General features: G+C 37.3%; 1 protein-coding gene across 2 annotated transcripts in view; it reads left to right on the forward strand.

Annotated features, from left to right (window-relative positions):
* Nucleotides 1-462: 462 nt before the first annotated feature.
* Nucleotides 463-19,688, forward strand: part of LOC145212586 (histone-lysine N-methyltransferase 2A-like) — a 28,810-nt gene continuing 9,584 nt past the window's right edge. For both annotated transcript variants that reach the window (XM_080080755.1, XM_080080757.1), the window contains exons 1-35: nt 463-753; nt 1,452-1,552; nt 1,707-1,801; nt 1,887-1,984; nt 2,138-2,347; nt 2,436-2,531; nt 2,599-2,711; nt 2,895-3,030; nt 3,375-3,468; nt 3,535-3,659; nt 3,897-4,034; nt 4,226-4,399; nt 8,576-8,713; nt 8,792-8,855; nt 8,923-9,026; nt 9,365-9,532; nt 9,980-10,091; nt 10,202-10,300; nt 10,523-10,648; nt 10,919-11,192; nt 11,627-11,742; nt 11,811-12,000; nt 12,079-12,215; nt 12,368-12,483; nt 12,561-12,671; nt 14,639-14,880; nt 14,959-15,063; nt 15,265-15,432; nt 15,526-15,614; nt 15,865-15,997; nt 16,104-16,257; nt 16,471-16,760; nt 17,069-17,288; nt 18,674-18,811; nt 19,102-19,260. In XM_080080755.1, the coding sequence (XP_079936881.1) occupies nt 574-753; nt 1,452-1,552; nt 1,707-1,801; nt 1,887-1,984; nt 2,138-2,347; nt 2,436-2,531; nt 2,599-2,711; nt 2,895-3,030; nt 3,375-3,468; nt 3,535-3,659; nt 3,897-4,034; nt 4,226-4,399; nt 8,576-8,713; nt 8,792-8,855; nt 8,923-9,026; nt 9,365-9,532; nt 9,980-10,091; nt 10,202-10,300; nt 10,523-10,648; nt 10,919-11,192; nt 11,627-11,742; nt 11,811-12,000; nt 12,079-12,215; nt 12,368-12,483; nt 12,561-12,671; nt 14,639-14,880; nt 14,959-15,063; nt 15,265-15,432; nt 15,526-15,614; nt 15,865-15,997; nt 16,104-16,257; nt 16,471-16,760; nt 17,069-17,288; nt 18,674-18,811; nt 19,102-19,260 (5,013 nt within the window). In that variant the 5' untranslated portion in view covers nt 463-573. The remainder of the gene's footprint in view (nt 754-1,451; nt 1,553-1,706; nt 1,802-1,886; nt 1,985-2,137; nt 2,348-2,435; nt 2,532-2,598; nt 2,712-2,894; nt 3,031-3,374; nt 3,469-3,534; nt 3,660-3,896; nt 4,035-4,225; nt 4,400-8,575; nt 8,714-8,791; nt 8,856-8,922; nt 9,027-9,364; nt 9,533-9,979; nt 10,092-10,201; nt 10,301-10,522; nt 10,649-10,918; nt 11,193-11,626; nt 11,743-11,810; nt 12,001-12,078; nt 12,216-12,367; nt 12,484-12,560; nt 12,672-14,638; nt 14,881-14,958; nt 15,064-15,264; nt 15,433-15,525; nt 15,615-15,864; nt 15,998-16,103; nt 16,258-16,470; nt 16,761-17,068; nt 17,289-18,673; nt 18,812-19,101; nt 19,261-19,688) is intronic.

The following is a 19,688-nucleotide window of genomic DNA, read 5'->3' on the forward strand; positions in this document are numbered from 1 at the left end:
AATTGGCCTGTCTTGACCATGTTTTACTTGCTTGGCCCCTGCTACAATTGGTCTGACACTCGAATTTAAGGTAGTGCATGCATGCCAGACATGTTGGTCCTGCATGCCTGAGATCTCGTCAGGTACTGCCATTTTCTGCAGATTTTTTTTTCATTGATTGAAAACTAAAACACTCTTACCACCTTCAAGCTCAGAACTGTAGCTGTGTTGTATCAGAAGCATCAATAGATAAATTCTAAGAAAAACCGGTCTGCAGAATATAACAGTCCCGACGAGGTCGCGGCCTGCAAGACCAAAATTTCTGCATGCAACCCCAAAAATTGGTGCATGCAGCTGCCATACTCCGCAGACTGGTAAAAAAGATGTAAACATGTCATAGTTCTGTGCATAGCAATGCTCACAACCATTTTACATTAAATACTTAATCAAATGCATGTTGTTCATGAAAATTGATTGTTTACCGAGTTGCATTAATTTCAGATGCATCTTGAAATTTTGATATGTAGATACCCATTGTATCATTTAATGCGCTGAATATTATGTTGCTCAAAACTGTAAAATAAATGATTTATCATGGCTTCAATAGCAAAAGGGTGCTTTCCTGGTCGACCAAAGAAGAAAATTGAAAAGAAGAAAGCAAAGTTTTCACCACATTTGCATAAAACAGAACTGAATGATCTTAAATGGACTTGCTCAATTATAACAAACATTACTCAGCAGTTTCATGTCATTTTTAATGACACATCTGATGAGGTAAGTGGAAGCTACTGTAGGGAAGGGTTGTATACATATAACTTGTGATGAATTGCATGATAAAATTAGCACGCACTGCAAGTAAATTGTGCAATTACATTTTAGTGAGCACAATAAAATTGTTATTTTATATGATATAAGTTTTTAGTTATATGTTGTATAGTTGCATATACTTTTGCATAATCGTTGCACTGTTAGTGTTGTAGAAAAACTGCCACAGTTGAATAGTTTGGACCAAAATATTAATCGAATATTCATCAGTTCCTGCCACTGAATTAGGGTATACCACTGAATCATGTGTGACATCATGAATCTTAACTACATTTTTAACACTGTCACTGGAGAGTTGTTGCATGGCATTAGTTCTATGGATGTTTGAGGTTGCCCAAGCCATAAATTTTAGTTGACAAATGTTAGTTGCACAGTTGGTATATTTAATTGGTGGAAAAACAGCTGTTTTGAGATTGGGCATCTAAAGGATTTAGTTTCAGCCGAATTGCATCAATTTATTAGTCCACAACCAAACTTAGAGAAAATTGCTGATTTTGTCAAATAGAGTCAGCAAACTGAAGCTTTGGTACATCACTAATTGTTATATCATGCCTTAGGCATGTTAAGATAAAAAACTGAAGACCATAGCAGTGCATTGCTGCTAAAAAAACAGCTAGCCATATTAATATGAAATATATTTGTTTCAGGATGCGCATTTTATTGGCTTTCGCTCAAAATCAGTCAAAAAATCTTGTCAATCAGAAAAAACTTTTCAGTCGGAAAAATTTGTGCCAAGCAGTTCCAAGCAGTAAGTCATAAAAAAATATTTACTGTTGTTAAGTGTTTACGAACATGCCTAAATATGCTGCTTGTGAAAAGAGCAACTGTGTTACTCAACCTCTAAAAACATTTGCAAATTTGAAAAAAGTCATGTAATAAAATTTAAATTTAACTGTTTTCAGGCCACAGCAATCAGCTAGTGAAAAAGAAAAATCTTTGTTAAAGCCAGATTTAAGCCATGGTTCACCTTCAAAACCACATTTTCAATCTTCCAGTGGTAAGTAAAGGAACAATATATTTCAGAGTTATAAACTTTCTAGCTTTTTTTGACCTTGACTCTAAAATGACTGCATGTATGACAGAAACTGATATATCTGGAAGTTCACCTGATTCAGCTTTCCTTAAATACAAAGATTCCAAACTAGATTTCCACAGACTAAGTAGAAAGGCTAGAAACAAGGTATATATGTTTTTGTTTCAGATGAAAAATTATGTACATTGCAATTAAGTGTTCAATCCGATTCTAGATTTGCTCAAACTGTTGATTTCAGTACCTACAACATGTTTCGTGTTTCACTAATATGGCTTGCTACTAAATCCATTTCAATTTTAGGAAGTGTATGTTGGGTGCAGTGCTGAAGAGCAGGCAAAGAGGAAAGATACAAGCGTCGCTTCTCTCAAATATGCATCTGATATATATTTAGCCAAAGACCATGGGACTATAGGAAAATCCCCTATTAAGCCTGCCACATTTATTCCTCCAACAAGTTCCAAACAAATGCATGTGTCTGCACTTGGTAGCATGACCCTTGTAATTAAAAAGGTTTGTCTGTAACTGTGGTGCTGAATAGTAGTAAAACTGCATGAACAGTGATGAAGTGCATTTGTATACTAATGATTATGTTTACTAGGGTCCAAAGGCATTGTCATCAGGGAGGCAGCATTTTCCGGACCAAAGGTTGAAGCAATTTCCTTCAGGATCAAATGAACCAGGCAAAAAATCTAAAGTAAGCTTCACACTTTTTTTCTCATTTTGTTTTCTGTATTCTAGAAGTGTATTGACTTTGTTTTTAGGTTTCTAAAAGTTTTGTGCTGCCTACCAAAAGTGCCAGGTCATCAAGAATCATTAAAGCAAATCGAAAATACCTTGATAGTGACTCTGAACCATCAGGCATGATCAATTTAAGGTAAATCAAAAGTGTATAATTTAAGTTAAATTAAAGTCTTTAAATAAAGTATTAATGCCCTGTTGTTGTGTTTCAGTTTGCTAATAACAAAACAAACCTAAGCCTCTAATTACAAACATTTTGAAATTTGGTTTTTGTATTATCACTTGCAGTTGTTCTTTAATTGTATTACACCAATTTCAGTCAGTCTCCATTAGTGCATGGTGCGACCAATGTTCCTGCAGTTGAATGTTCTGTTCGAGTCCCTCGCATTCCTGTCAGACATGACATGGAAATGGAGAATCAAAAACTAATGCGACAAATGGAGGAAGATGCAACAGTAAGTTTTAGCAGTCTGTGTTAGTCGAATAGTGTGTTAATGAACAAGAAGAAAAATATGGTATCTGCCCCATTATCAGCATCGATCGTGATTAAATTCCTGACATCTATGCAATCATGTGATGCCAATGTGATGAACAAAATCAATATTATGATTCATCTGTGTAAATTTATGGCACTACAACAGTGTAGACCAGGAGTTGGCATTTTAAGCATATTTGCCAACAAAAACTTTGCATTGGTGGGCACTGCTAAAGAAATGTGTATTAATGTGAAATATTATTTTGCAAAACAAGAACTATCACACAAACTCTCAACATTTGGTTACTTTTCTATTTTTGGCAGAAACTCAGTCGTAGAAAGCCACTCATCAAAGAACCAACCTTTCAAATTGGTTCACCCAGTGGAAAAAGCAAGTTGTACAATCGACACAAAGATGGTAAACATTCCTATCTATTGTAGATTGCTTAATAATGCACTGCTGAAATGTGTTTGATTTGTGCAGGTGCCCATGCCAGAGCCCAACGTCTTATTAAAAGAGCCAAATTCAAACACTCAGATGTTACAGCTCAAAACCAGTCTGCTGAAAATCAAAGAAAGAAAATAATAAGGGAAGCTACTTTTAAAGCAGTAAGTCAATTTCCAACGTTTCTATTTCTGTGCTTGAGTAGAGAGTAGATCTAGGTTGTGAATAAATGTTAGGAGGTATTGTGTTTCAAATTTACAGAGAACAAGTATTTACAGACCACTTGATTTTAAAATGATGTAACAGAAATGTATTACCACTTGGTATCGAAAAATGTAAACAGAAACATATAACATGTAAATCTGTGATACCATGGTGGGATTCCTATTTCTCATTTTCAGCCATTGACGAGTACCAGTCCAAAGGGCAAAAAAACTCAACACAGAAGGAGGAAGGTATCTTCCAGTGATGAAATATCAGACCTTGGGCTCTCCAGAAGCACTTGGAGAATTCTAACTGAACCTGTTGAGCATGGAAATGTATGCCTTGCAGCAAATTATTATTTAGCCTAGAACTAAGTTTAAAATTATAGAATATCATCAGCTTAAAGTCGACACCAAAAGTTATTTTGGCTAATTCTGTTGCCTAATGCATTCATGTTTGAAAAACATGTTTAGGGCTTAGATCGCCTTGAAGTGATACATATTTTTTACTTTACATGCTTTTGCAGGAATGGACAATACAAGAGATTCACAATGTGTTACACGGTGCACACACTTTTGGTGCCAGTTGGGCGAGTGTGGCCCGTCAATACGATTTCCATGAAGCACACAGGGACTGGTTTAGTGTTCGAAAGAAGGGGAGCAAATGCAGAAGTATTGGCTTGTTAAACAGCTCCTATAAGGTGTTTCAATATTTTCTATTAGTATATACCAGGGGTGGCCAACTTGTTAGACGTTAAGAATAATAAGATCGACGAAAATTTTCTCAATTGTACACAATCGACTGATCTGTAGTAATTTAGGCCGCCACTAACATAAAGCAATAACGCAAATTTTTACCACATATTTATAGTCATGAGTTTTATTGTCAAGCATCACCTATTTCGTACAACAATAAAACGTCGAATATGTACATATTTTTCATCAAAGTAGTCAGAAGGAACTTTTAAATCTCACCAATCAATTGCAACTGCTCATAAACACCCAAGTTGTGACGACAAACATTGTAGTTGTTACGACATAATGTGGTGCCAAAATAACAATTGTTACGCAACAAAGAAAGTGACATTTACATAATTATTGTCTCATTGCAATTTGTGCGTTGTGTTAAAATGTTAGAAGTGCTGTATTTTATATTTATGGGTCCCCTTCCCTGAAGGGGACACATATTGATTTTACTCAAATTGTTTTTGTTTTTTTTCTTTTGTTTTTGTTTTTTTTCTTTTTTTTTCTTCTTTTTTTTTTCTCCCCAAAGTTTGTCCGACTCGTTTTTCCATCAAATGTTTGATGGATTTCGATGAAATTTACACAGATGGTAGATATAGTTATGTAGATGTGCATCCCACTTTGTTTTTGTTGATAACCCCAGTATTTACCCCGCTAGCCCCCTTTTACCCCAAAGTTTGTCCGACTCGTTTTGCCATCAAATGTTTAATGAATTTAGATGAAACCTACACAGATGGTAGGTATAGTTATGTAGATGTGCATCCCACTTTGTTTGTGTTGATAACCCCACTATTTACCCCGCTAGCCCCCTAAAATGTTTTTTTTCACCCAAAGTTTGTCCGACTCGTTTTTCCATCAAATGTTTAATGGATTTGGGTGAAATTTGCACAGATGGTAGATATAGTTATGTAGATGTGCATCCCACTTGGTTTGTGATGATAACCCCACTATTTATCCCGCTAGCCCCCTAAAATGTTTTTTTTTTCACCCATAGTTTGTCCGACTCTTTTTTCCATCAAATGTATGATGGATTTGGGTGAAATTTGCACAGATGGTAGATATAGTTATGTAGATGTGCATCCCACTTTATTTGTGTTGATAACCCCAGTACTTACCCCGCTAGCGCCCTAAAATGTTTTTTTACCCCGCAAAGTTTGTCCGACTCGTTTTTCCATCAAATGTTTAATGGATTCGGATGAAACTTACACATATGGTAAAGATAGTTATGTAGATGTGCTTCCCACTTTGTTTGTGTTGATAACCCCAGTATTTACCCTGTTAACCCCTTAAAATGGGTGAGGTTTTAAACAGTGTCGGAATGGGCTGAAATTTGGATAGCTTGAAGAAGAGGCCATTTATAGGTGTTGATTGTTGTGTTCAACCCTGTAGCCCCAACATTCACCCCACTAGCCCCCAAAGTGTAAAACGTATTTGTATGTTATTGGGCACCACAAACGAAAGATTTCTGTGGCCCAATAGTGTTTTAAGGGCAACCAGTTGTGTGTTACTTGTGTTTGTGGGTTGCTTATTGGACGTTTTTGTGGCATGGCAGTTAGGGGGTTGTTAACAGCCCTATGTAGTCAGAAGCATTAATGGTTGTTGCTCAAAACACCTCTAGTGGTCAAACCTTTAAACATTGGCGGATTGGGCTCAAATTTTGTAGTACTATTGATTGAATTATTGTGGTTTCATAGTATTATTATTTAAGCCCAGTGCTGATCACTGTGTTTTACCTTACAACACCCGACTTTCTCATGGTTATCTCTTGAAATGCATTATTTTTAACTTTGCATGTGTGGGGACCCATGAGTTTCTGCCTGCAGAAACAACTAAGGTTATAAAAGACGCTGGATAATGTGGGACCCAATATAAAATAAGCAGAGGAAATATATGAATGTTTTAAAATAGGTTATAGTGTATAGGCAATGACAAAATGTGCTAAGCCACCCTTCTAGTTTTAATTATGGGTCCCCTTCCCTGAATGGGATACATATTGATTTTACTCGAATTGTTTTTGTTTTTTTTGTTTTGTTTTCTTCCTTTTATTTTCTTCCCAAAGTTTGTCCAACTCGTTTTTCCATCAAATGTTTGATGGATTTGGCTGAAAGTTACACAGATGGTAGATATAGTTATGTAGATGTGCATCCCACTTTGTTTTTGTTGATAACCCCAGTATTTACCCTGCTAGCCCCCTAAAATGGGTATTTTTTCCCCGAAGTTTGTCCGACTCGTTTTTCCATCAAATGTTTGATGGATTTGGCTGAAATTTACACATATGGTAGATATAGTTATGTAGATGTGCATCCCACTTTGTTTTTGTTGATAACCCCAGTATTTACCCTGCTAGCCCCCTAAAATGGGTATTTTTTCCCCGAAGTTTGTCCGACTCGTTTTTCCATCAAATGTTTGATGGATTTGGCTGAAAGTTACACAGATGGTAGATATATTCATGTAGATGTGCATCCCACTTTGTTTTTGTTGATAACCCCAGTATTTACCCCGCTAGCCCCCTAAAATGGGGGAGTTTTTAAACAGTGTCAGAATTGGCTGAAATTTGGATTTCTTGTATAGTATGCCATTTACAGGTGTCGATTGTTGTGTTCAAACCTGTAGTCCTAACATTTACCCCACAAGCCCCTAAAGTGTAAAATGTATTTGTATGTTACTGGCCACCACAAACGAAAGATTTCTTTGGCGCAATAGTGTTACAAGGGCAAGCAGTTGTATGTTGCTTGTTGGTGGGTTGCTTGGTGGTCGTTTTTGCGCCATGGCAGTTAGGGGCTTGTCAACAGCCCTATGACGTCAGAAACATTAACAGTTGTTGCTCAAAACACCTCTAGTGGTCGAAATTTTAAACATTGGCGGATTGGGCTGAAATTTTGCAGTACTATTGATTGAGTCATTGTGGTTTTTATATATTTTTGAGTTTGTGTGTCGAACCCAATTAGTTACCCGACTAGCCCCCTAAAATGGGTCAGTTTTTTAAAACGTTAAATAGGACATACTTCAAACAATATCTGGGGTGAATCTAATTTTATAGTTTGTATTCTACATAGCATTATTATTTAGGCCCAGTTCCGATCACTGTGTTTTACCTTACAACACCCGACTTTCTCATGATTATCTCTTGAATTGCATTATTTTCAACTTTGCATGTGTGGGGACCCATGAGTTTTTGCCTGCAGAAACGACTAAAGTTATAAAAGACGGTGACTAATATGGGACCCAATACAAAATAAGCCAGAGCGTATCCAGAAATTTTTAAAGGGGGGGGGGGTGGTCCAACAATTTTTTGGGGGGAAATCCCTAATGACGTCATTATGACGTCACACGTCGTTTTAAACGACGCGTTATGCGGCAAAGCACTTTTTCCAAAATTGGCGGTTTCTCTACCCATCTAATTGACAGGAAAAACAGGTAATTTTAGCGAACCCCCCCCCCCCCCTTGGATACGCCACTGAAATAAGCATAGAAAATATATTTATGTTTTTTGAAATAGGTTATAGTGTATGTGCAAGGGCAATATATGCTAAGCCACCCTTCTAGTTTGTTTTTCAATTAATAAGCTTTTGATTAGTAGTAGAGAATTTAGTGCGATCGACCAGTCAAAAGCAGATGATCGACCAGTCGGTTGTGATGGACGTGTTGGCCACACCTGTACTATACCTTATACATCTATATATTTTAATGCTAAAAAGGCGCCTTTTATAAGTTGGGAATGTTGAATTAGGCATTTCAAGTGAGATACACATTGCTGTTGCCGTTACCTGTGCAATATGTTTGCATACATTATTAATTATTAAAGTGTTATGCCTATTTTATATATTTTAAATCCTTGGAAGTTTGTAAATGTAATTATTAAAGTTTCAAATAAAAAACAAGAAAATGTCATGCAAGTTTTTCTCATTATGTTTTTCCTTAAGGATTAATAAGTCTAAATTTGAATGTTAAATATTTGCCAATTTTTGACAGTGATGATAAAAAGAGGTATTGCAAAATATCTGCAACATCATGTATCCACTTCATATAATCTTAATGTTTTACTTTTTCCTTCTAAATGTTTTACTTTTATATTTTTTGTAAAATGTTCGAGTTTTAATTTACCATGTTTTCCATTTATATATTGCAAACAGGTCAAAAGTTCAATACTGCTTCAACTTAAACCAAAGATAAGTGACAATCCCAATGTGACTGTCTTTACACCAAATGAACTGAAACAACGCAATATGTCCAATAACATTACATGTAACCTGGAGTCACAAATGAAAGGGGTGAGTCACAGTTTATGAGATATACAATAATTGAAAAAAATGAAAGAAAAAACAAATTGAAATCTTGTCACATTTTAGGAAAAAGGAATGTGGAACAATGTTGAAACTCATTTGGAAGGTGCTAAAAAAGTTAGAAGGAAAAGTATGTGGATGCTACTAAACATACATACTATATGGATTTTTTATTTTTTTTTATTTTTTGCTAACAGGTAGTAAACAAAGCGACAGTTCAAGTCAAGATGATCTGTACTTGGGTCTCACTCGACAAAATTTTCACAAAATGACCCACCCAAGAGCGGATAAAAAACGAAAAGTATAAGCAATATGTCCTTTTTTACAAAATTTTGTATACATGTGTGCACAACAGATTTTGTTGATGTTAAAAATCATCCCCATATTAGTAACTTGAATAGGTAACCTCAGTTATTTTCAACGTGTGATTGATTAAGTTTTAATACCTATGTGTTGGACTTTGCAACAACAGCCAATTGAAAAATTCGACTTTAAACCATGTTCTTGTGAATATATAGCATTTGCCACATTTTTAGTGCTTAATGCTCGCATATGACAATTTTGCATGAATAAGATAATCCATAGACTTGCACTAGGTGACGACAGATTTTGACCTCATAGGTTGCACTTGTATTACAGTGGGAAACGTGGGAGATCCACAACGTTCTGCATGGCATCCACTGGTTCGGTACGGGCGAATGGGCACGCATTCACGCAATGTACAGGTTCAAAAGCGGACATGACAACCTGGCAATTCGCGGCAAGTTTCGCTCAGTGTGTTATCGTGGGCTCATCGTGGATAACGAGGTTAGCACAGAGAAAGGATGTTTGATGTGGTATATGCGCGGTTCCAACTGAGTTGTGTGTTGCCAAGGCAACTTCCGCTCATACACATTATGTTAAACACCGAAAAACGTCTGTTTTGTGATGTATGTTTATCTACGGCTGAACTGCATTTGTTTGTGGTCGTGAGACTATGTCGTCTTGTTTGACCACCATGTTAGTCCTTTTTCTGACGAATAACTGAATCCATATGCGGTCTGTATTATTTGACAAAAAACTACTTCCATATAAGTTCATGTCTTAAATGAAGAACTAGTTAACATTTATACAACAAAGCAAAACTCACCTACGCCAGTCAAACTTTTTCCTAACCTTTGCTGCCTGTTGTACGAAGTTCATTAGATTGTGGTCGAGCACCAGCGTCGCTGATCTAAATATTGTTAAGATTGAAGATTATGGTTTTACGTTTAGGTTTGTCCCGACGTTGTATCAAAACTTCGACCTTCGCTGTCCGCTTCGGGAGCCGAGTATTTCGAAAGTAAAGGCATCCCTGTATTACAACATCGTTCAAAGAAGAAAAGAGGTGTGTGGTCTGCAAGTCACAATATCTTTTTAGTGAAAACGGTCGTCACCTTGTTATAAAAATTACCTTTCATAAATATACGTCGAAAATGGCCGGTTACTTTTTTCCAGATATGCAAGATGTTACCAACACTCCAAAGCACGGCCGACGTCATCATCATTTAAAACACAACAAGCGGGGAGCAAAAATTAAACAACCGACCCTTGAAGGTATTGCAGTTGTTGATACCAAAGATTTTCGTTGAGAGTATAATTCTGTCAAAATTTGCGCAGGAACGTGTATGATTAACTCTTGCCTATTATGCAATCACGCATTCCATTAATTATATTTACAATGCGGAGTTTTGAAGGCAAAATGATACAACGTTGCAACTAAATGTGTCCCGTTTTTGAATGTTTTGTTTCCCTTCTTGTTGTTTGCCCTTGCTACAGATTCGGACGACAGTACGACGATCAGTCCACCAAGAAAGCAAGCTTATCATCTCTTTGGTACTGTACCTGTGTGGGATGATGCAAGTACACCAGAGCTAATTGGAATAAAATCCGACGACACTTCTAGTAAGCCACGCGATCAATTCTAATCTTTAGGATTCCAACTTTTGCAATAACTTCACCCAAAATCCTGACGTTTTAAACTTTTTTAGGCAATGAAAATAAGCCTTCGTTCCTATAAAAAGTGCTTGCTGGAAGGCGGTTGGTGGCGTTTTTTTTCCAGATGTGTACCAATTTCAGAATTGTCATTGCAAATTTATAGGCACAAAATACCAAGATTACTGTTTTGGGCACAAATACTGTTTTGTATCGAATTGATTGCAATACACGTTTCAGCACCCGTAATGAAAGCGTTAGAAGATGGTCTGCGCAAAAACTCATCTTCATCAAATGAGGCGAGCTTTCCTTCATCGGGAATGTTTCACGCGGATGACGTCACCCCGCCATCAAAGTCCGACTCCAGCCAAGTGACGTCATCAGGTCACGTGAAAAACCGCAACGTGACGAGCAAGGCCGAAGGGAAGGGAGGAAGAGGCAGGAAGGGTCAGACTGACACTCCTACAAATAAAGTCGTCGGAAAAGGTCCAAGGATCAAACACGTTTGCAGAAGGTCAGGGCTGTTGAATTGCTAACATATAATTATTTTACAGCCACAGTTCGGTGGTTTTAAACTTCTCTTGAACCGACCCACGCATTTAAAAAAATAAGTTAGGATTTGAAAATTCCAGCGACCCATGGATATGCCTGATTGCCATTTTAGCATCACAATGATTGGACAACTAATTTGTCACTTCACAAACATTATCAATTAATGCTGTAAGTCGTCATGGAAATTTTTTAGACAACTGTTACGGACTCGTTTTTTTTTTTTTTTTTGGCACATACTTAAAGGAAACGCCGCTATACATTGAACCCGAAATCAGAGCTTTTGCAAAGGTCATGTATTTAAAAAAGTGGAAATGAAAAAAGATAGGTGTTGTTAATAAAACTATTACAAATGTGCCTTGCAAATTGGTAAACAATATCTGGTAAATGTGTCGACAGGGCATCGCTCGTGACAGGGCAAGTGAAGGCGACCTATGATGACGTGTCTCCCCAACTAAGCGCGCTCCCTAAAGACGAGAGAGACAAGATCGCCGCCGAAGCAGAAAAACTCAAGGGTAACTTCAATCTTTTTTAGAAAGCCTGTATTGTAGGTGAGACATAATATTTCATTTTTTCCATTCAGACCACCCTCCTCAGTTTTCGTCGTCAGAAAATGAGGATGATATGAAACATCCACAAAAAAATGTTAATCCTACCATGGTCGCACGAAAAGAGAAAACTCTCCCATCACGAAAACGTCACGGTATACCGACACCTTGTGGCAAATGCGAGGCATGTATGGCGCCTCCATGCGGCGAATGTGAACCTTGCAGGTAGAATATTAATAGATATATCATTATCAAACCGAAAAAATAACGAACATCCATCAATTTTATTGCTTTATTTTGTAGGAAAGCTGTTATTGAGGGTGGAGATGGAAACGACAAAGTTTTAGTTTCAAAGTGTGTTAAGCGTAGTTCATGTTTGCATCAAGAAGTCCCTGCAAGTTTACACAGCAAGAAAGCCAAGAAAAGTGAACATCTAACTGGTACAATATGTAAATTAAATAAAAAAACTAGTGTTCATTATTTGTACTATAAGTTGTAAACTATAAAAAAAATTGAAAAAGAAACACTTTGTCAATTTTCGAATGTTTTTACAGCCTAACAAACAAAAGTTTTTCAATATTTTCATTTCAAGGCTCCCGAAAATCTTCACGTCTTCAGCAACAGAAAGTTCCCTTGCTCTCATCCAACGTTCCCGACCCCTCAACAACACGTGATCACGTGACTGTCGGTTCAATTAAGTCTTCAACGGTATTTCATGATAATCAATGCAAAATATTCATGCATACCAACTTTTTAATTGCGGCCAATCCTTATTGCTTTGCCAGATTCCTTCACACAACGAGCAAACTTTTCTTTCACCATCTTCATACAACAGTTCTTATCCTGACGTCTTCAGTCCGTTCAAGCAAGCTATTGTCAAAATGGACAATTGGAAGGTAAGTTGAGGTCCCATTTTTAACAATGAAATCATTGGTTTTAGAAGGCAATTTCAACCAAATCAATTAAAAACATGTTTTTACCCAGACAGAACCACATAACAGTTTTTAATTTACTTGGTCTCTCAAAGACGCATGTTATGTTATGTGCGTGTGTTATGTACAGTTATTATGGGTCCCCTTCCCTGAAGGGGACACATATTGTTTTTGTGTATATATTTTTTTCTTTTTTTCCGTATAACGCGGATTTGTTCCCACGTTTTGGTCAAGAAAGAATGGTTCAAACTTTTTCAAATTTACACACATTATAGATATTGGTCTAAAGATGGTCCATGTGAATTTTGACCCCGTTTGACCCCTCGGTTCACCCACAGCCCCCCAAAACGTGAAATTTTTAAAACGGCTATACTTGCTAAAGTACTTCATTTAGGAGTTATATGCTTTGTTGTTTAGTGAAATATAAGGCATTTCAAAGAATTTTGAATCTTAAAAAAAGATTTACCCATTTTCACCTCTTAAACCCCAAAATATTCGTTTCTGTCTACTGCTGGTTTGTTAAATGCGTTTGGTCAAGAAAGAGTTCTTTAAAGTTTTTCAAATTTGCACAGATGTTAGTTATTGTTCCGAATTTGATCCTCCTTAAGTTTGACCCAAAACGACCCAGCGGTTCACCCACAGGCCCCCAAAACGAAAAAAATTAAAAATTGGCTGTACTGACCCAAGTACATAATCTGAGGGTTTCATGCTTTGTTGGTTGGTGCAACGTAAGCTATTCTAAAGATTTTGTAACTTTTTTATTGGATTCACCCATTTTTACCCCTTAAACCCCAAAATGATAAGTTTTAGGCCAGAAATACAAGCCCTAATGTGGTGAAATGTTAAACAATTGTTTGCAGTAGGTTATTCTTTGGTATTTAAAAATTTGCCTTAATCGGCCAAATAGTTACTTTTACAGCCCATAATATGTGGACACTGTCAGTCAGATAGAAGTCTCAACTCTCAAGGTAGTAATTCACTTGTTTACAATCAAGGCCGGTGAATGCAGCGGGAGTGCTCAGAATTCACTTGTTTACGATTAAGGCGGGTGAATGCAGCGGGAGTGCTCAGCTTGACGTCTGGATGGACGTTTTACGAGACAGTCGTGTTGATGATTAGAAATCAGCTGTTTTTGCGCAGTTATGCTATGTCGTTTTATTAAGTTATCAAGCACATTTTCATTTTGGGAAAATTGTGTTTAAAAACTGACCTTGAACGACAATAGCAAGGTCAAAGCATAAGATTAAATTGAAAGTAATTTTCCTGTTCTTATTTACTGTTTTTTTGTAATTATATGACAATAATGATGCAAAAAGAATTTGGACAAAACTTTTAAAGTTGGGTTAAGGCTGAAGTTGGTTAAGTTTTTTCTTAAGAATGTAAAAATAACCAGGATGTTTGTTTACCATAATCCGCACAAACGCGCATGTGGGGACCCATTCGTTTTTGCTTGCAAAAACAATCATATGTGTAGATCAAATGATGTGTATAGTAAATTGGTAAATATCTAACAATGATTGTGCCCTATTTTTACTGGTACCAAATCGCATATGCATATGTGTGGGGACCCATTAGATTATGCTTGCAGAAACTTGAAAAAAAAGAAGGGACTCAATGAAATGTAGGTGCCAAATATATATCCATTATAAACATATTATAAATGGTATATGTGATACATCGTTAAATATGATGTAGTACATATAAACTGGCAATATATAGGAAAACCACTATTCTAGTGTTATGTGTGAGAGTATCGGTGTTACTAAACGCATTTTACCAAAAATTGAATCTCTTAAATTTCTATGGATAAAATTAACGGCACTAAATATTTTGAGCCATAAGACACAAACCAGCATTTCTATCAACAGCAAACACGAACAATACGTTTTTCCTAATTTTTGGGCATGAACCATTTCTATTATAATCTGCAGGAAACGTATGACCTCGACCAGTTATGGAAAATGGGAGGGCACTCTCTGATAACATCAAACCCGGCTGCTCCACGCATTGTGTGTTTTCTCTGTGGTTCACTCGGCACATCGGAGCAAGTTGGAAACCGGATCGTTCACTGTGCGTGTTGTTGTGAACCTTTCCACGTGTGTTGTGCTGACGAAAAGCACGACCAGCCTCGTGTGCTGGCTGCAATGGCCAACAACACTTGGGTATGCAGAAGGTGGGCGTTTCTACTTTTCTAGGCATTTCAAATACACAGCGGTTCATGACTTGTAAAGCTGGGTGTGCTTGCTTTTAGGTGCCGGTATTGTCATGTTTGCGGTCAAACCCGGAACCTTCTGGAATGCCGTCACTGCAGAAAGACCTACCACAGTGAATGCCTGGGACCTTCTTACCCCACCAAGTAAGACTCGAATAAGGATACAGATGTATTATTAAGTGAAGTCGTAACAAAAGTTTCAATTGCAGTCATTTCTATTGACCTCGGGGTTTTTTCTCTAATATTTTTTTGGTAAATAGGTGTTTTTTAACTTTCCTAGTTACACGACTTCGAATATATTGTCTGTCCTTCATCATATGTTTTTAATATGGAATTGTATTGCAGAGAATCGGATAGTGGTATTTGGGTTTGTATGAGATGTGTTCGATGCCAGAGTTGCGGTGCATCGAAACCCGGCAATCTTCCTGGTGCGAACTGGACTCACGATTTCACCATGTGCCAGAGATGTGGAGATTTGTTCGACAAAGGAAACTACTGCCCTATTTGTCAAAGGTATGCAGCTGTACGTTTCCATAAGAGTTTTTCAAAATAAGTTGTGGAGTGACTATTTTGAGATCTGATTTGTGAGATTGTTTTTGCTCGCAGATGTTACAGTGATGAGGATTTTGACACTCGCATGGTTCAATGTGCTGGATGTAAACGATGGGTTCATTCCAAGTGTGAAAGTTTAACGGGTGTGTGAATGTAACTTTTTGTTTTATCTTATAGACTCCAATCAATGGAAAACACTTTTATGATTAAATTTGATTCAAGTATTAAATTGAGTAATTTAAACATTTTCCTAGTTAAGGCATTGCCCACTTTATATTTTTAGTTTTAATCTTTCAACTAATCATTTACTTTTTTTTAGTTGATGCGTTATGTTTATTTTTGCATAGTTCTATCAGGGAATATTTTTGACGGTTAAATTGTATTTTGTCACAGTTGAAATGTACACGCTCTTGTCCCATCTACCTGACAACGTCCAATACAAATGTCCTGACTGTGACAACAGAGGAGTTAAGCTGAAGCAAATACTTGAAGAAGAGATTGTCAGCTTTGTGGAGCCTTCGAAAGGGTAAAATTAAACAGATATTGAGAACAAAATACTTTTGTGGAATCGGGCTTTTGTGAATTTTTTTTGGATTCTGTGTCAAAAAAACTACAAAATCATGTTTTCATAGATCCACCCCCGATGCTGAAAAGATTCGCAAGATTCTCTCTCAACTTCCAGCTCCTCCTTGGAGGACGATTATTGAAAAGGAGATTCAATCGGGGTTGGAGGAAATTACGATGGCTCTCTTTCACAATCGGGCCATGTATTGTACGCTTAAAAAGGTGAACTTAACCAGTTTATATTTGCTAATTGCCAAAAAACAAAAAAGATAATCTTCAACTCACTGTCGTGACCTTTTTTGTTTTTCTGCTGTTGTACTGTGTAGGATTTTCGTCTATGTTTTATATTTCAAAAATGTGTTTTAAGGTTTTCGCCTTTGTTGGTAGTTATTGCTCTTGATTGTTATCAGTAATGTTTATGAATATATCTTACAGCACAAGGATCCGCCGTCAGAGGGCGCCTCACCTGCACACGCGTCGCCGGGTCTTGAAGATGACGTCACGAAGCGACCGCACGATTTATTTGCTGTGAGGTTCGCTGTTCACAATCGGCGATACAAATCACTGAACGCTTTCTACGCTGATGTGAGAGCGATTCTTGTGTCTGTTCCCAATGACGAGGATCGACGTGCAGTGATGGCTGCATTCAAGGAGGAGGCGGGAAACGTGTTTCCATGGTTTAACTTTGAGACAGGCCGCATTCGTGATGTGGACGATGTGCCCGAGTGAGTCAGTCTGTTTTTGTGACCAACGATGGTTTTTGCTTCCGTGCCAATCGTTAAGTTAAAACATGTATCCCAAGTACAAAAATGTGTATCCTGTGTAAAACACTTGTGTGGTAGCATACTTGCCAATCAATTTTACCTGCTAAAATCAACCAAAAATGTACTTTACTAATTACCAGCAATGTAAAGATACGAACATTTCCAAAGTACCCAGTTGCTACTAATTCAGTCTAATTGTTCTGTTGCTGCCAAAAAGAAATTTATAGCCTTCTATTTTTTTCAAAATCTAAAAACATCCTAATTTGTAGGAACTTGTTGCCCCACGCCACAATGCCCCCTATTCCTGAACACGACTATGCGCAGTGGTTGGACAAAGACATCACCCTCACCCCAGGAACCCCGATTTCAACTCCAAACAAATACATAAACAGCCCGCTAAAGAGTGAGCGGTGGTCATCCCCCTCGAAGGATGCAGAAGATTTAAGACAATGCATTTTCTGCATTAAATATGGAGATGACAAACCTATGGTAAGTCTTTGCATTACTATGTTGTCTTATTTGGTGATTTTGCAACTTAACTTCGACAGAACGCATTTTTTACAACTCGATGTTCATTCGTACTGTTTTCTTTATCTGGGGCAAACGTGGCAAAACGTCGATGTGATTAACATTTCGTAAAAAACATTAAAAGTTTTACGGAAGAATGACCTAAATAACTTTTTCATCAACTAAAATCAATAGATATAAGGTTCATTACAGTCTTCATCCACCGTGCAACGAGCTAGAAGATTCTAATTTCAAATTCGAAGTACACATATTTTTGGCATGTTTTATTTTGAATTTAAAGTATGTCGTCCATCTCTTTTGAACGTTATAAGCTACTATTTGCTTCCATTCGTTCTTGTCGCCTATTTACACCCAAGCGTGTTTTCCTTCGTCGGTGAAGCAGTTGTTTGATCTACTATTTACTCAGTGAAAAAAGTCTGGCATGTAGGTGAAATTCCTGTAACAATAGCGACATTTAAAACAATTTGTCTCCCTTCTGAAGTACCGCCAATCCACATTTAAATCACGATTGCGCTTTTCACCAACTGCTTCTTGGAAGATGCGCTTTGATGAATCCCCATTAATGCGATAACTAAGCTTGCTCTGTCAGTGTTCTGGCACGGAAGGGTGTGTAGATTTTCGGCCGGGTCCAGTACCTGGCTACTGAATTGTCTCCCAGCGATTTAAAGCAAGTGTATCCGGCCATTAGCGTCTCGCTGTGCTACTGTACACCTGACAATTACAACCTTTTACGATTGTCGCGACTCGCACAAATGTAAACATACCGGCATTTTTGATGAGTCGGACTGGATCGACCACTTGTAATATCTCTTCCGCATTTTATTCAATCCACAGTGTTTGATGTTGTCTGATACGGCCCAAATAATTTGCCTACGTTTTTGACCCATATGTCATTAGTCTTGGAATTTGATATTTGCGACTAATTACGACCCAAGTGATCCGCAGGGATTTAGTTTCCGATCATGTATGATCGCAATTCTTCCCAAGCATAATTAAATATTTGTCTGATGTTGTTTCGAACAAAAAATGCCCTTTGCAGAGGTTCTGATCTGAACCGTAAAAAATTAACCCCTAATGAGTAACTTCGACATGCTTACGTGACTTTTAGTGATCAAAATACATTTTGCCGTTGTAGGATCTGTATGTAAACAAAACTTTTAAGTAATTGTTTCTACAAAAATCTACTACGGGTTGAACGAGAGAAAGGGCGGTTGAACCTCTACCATAATACTTTATTATCGTTTTTGCGCTGCTGCTCAACATAACCCTGTAAACTGACATTGACAAACAACGTTTCCAAATGCTACGTAAAAGACAGATTATAATAATATTTCTTTGCTTCCCAGAACGGTGGTCGTTTGTTGTATTGCGGCCAGGACGAATGGACGCATGTGAATTGCGCCTTGTGGTCTGCAGAAGTTTTCGAGCAACACGACGGATCATTACAGAATGTGCATTCTGCTGCTTCAAGGGGAAAAATGATGGTGGGTGGTTTTGGTTTAAAACTTTAAATTGGCATTTTGTACCTAGTTCAAACATCACCAAATTTTAAATGCAAAATTGAGGACGTAAAGTTTAAAAATGAGCCATTTTAAACAATGCCAAAGTTTGGACCTAACTGTACATCCACCATGCTTATTTAAGACTAAAATTAACATTGTCATTATCGGAAAAGTAATGCATGTCAAGCGAGGCAGCGCGTTTCATATCATAGTTATGCTACTCTCCAAGCCCGTGTCCTATGTACTTACATATCATGGTTAAACCTTTGCAGAAATGTGATTACTGTCGTATGCCGGGTGCAACAGTCGGATGCCACACTCGTGATTGCCCCAAGAATTATCACTTCATGTGCGCCAGAAATTCGGGCTGTTTCTTTCAAATGGACAAAAAAGTTTACTGTTCCCGTCATCCACAGCACGTTAAACAAGAGGTTAGTTTTTTTATCATAACAAATGACTTCAAAACGACCAGAATGTTGGTTCAAACTACAATAAAGCGATCAATGTATTTTTATGTTTAAGAAATGGGGAAATTCTCACGAATTCTTGACTTGTTTTGTGTATGACACCCACATTTATCTTCAGAAAGTATCATTAAAACATTTTTAACGTATGTTCTGGACAGTTGTTATGACCTATTGTTCCTCGCTGTGAAAGACGATACACGAATGTTTCAGAAATTTTTAGGGAATGACGCTGGCCCAAAGAGTGAGATAAAAAAGTATTTTTACAAGGGCCAATACTGAGACAACGTCGGGTTTTGAATGCCGAAATAATTGTAATGACATCTTGTTTTGTGGAAAATAAGCCTAGGTAACACTTTTGTTTCAATAAAGCTCAACGACTGTTTTGACTTTTA

Source organism: Phallusia mammillata, chromosome 2 (assembly GCF_965637545.1).
Source record: "Phallusia mammillata chromosome 2, kaPhaMamm4.hap1.1, whole genome shotgun sequence".
Lineage (NCBI taxonomy): Eukaryota > Metazoa > Chordata > Ascidiacea > Phlebobranchia > Ascidiidae > Phallusia > Phallusia mammillata.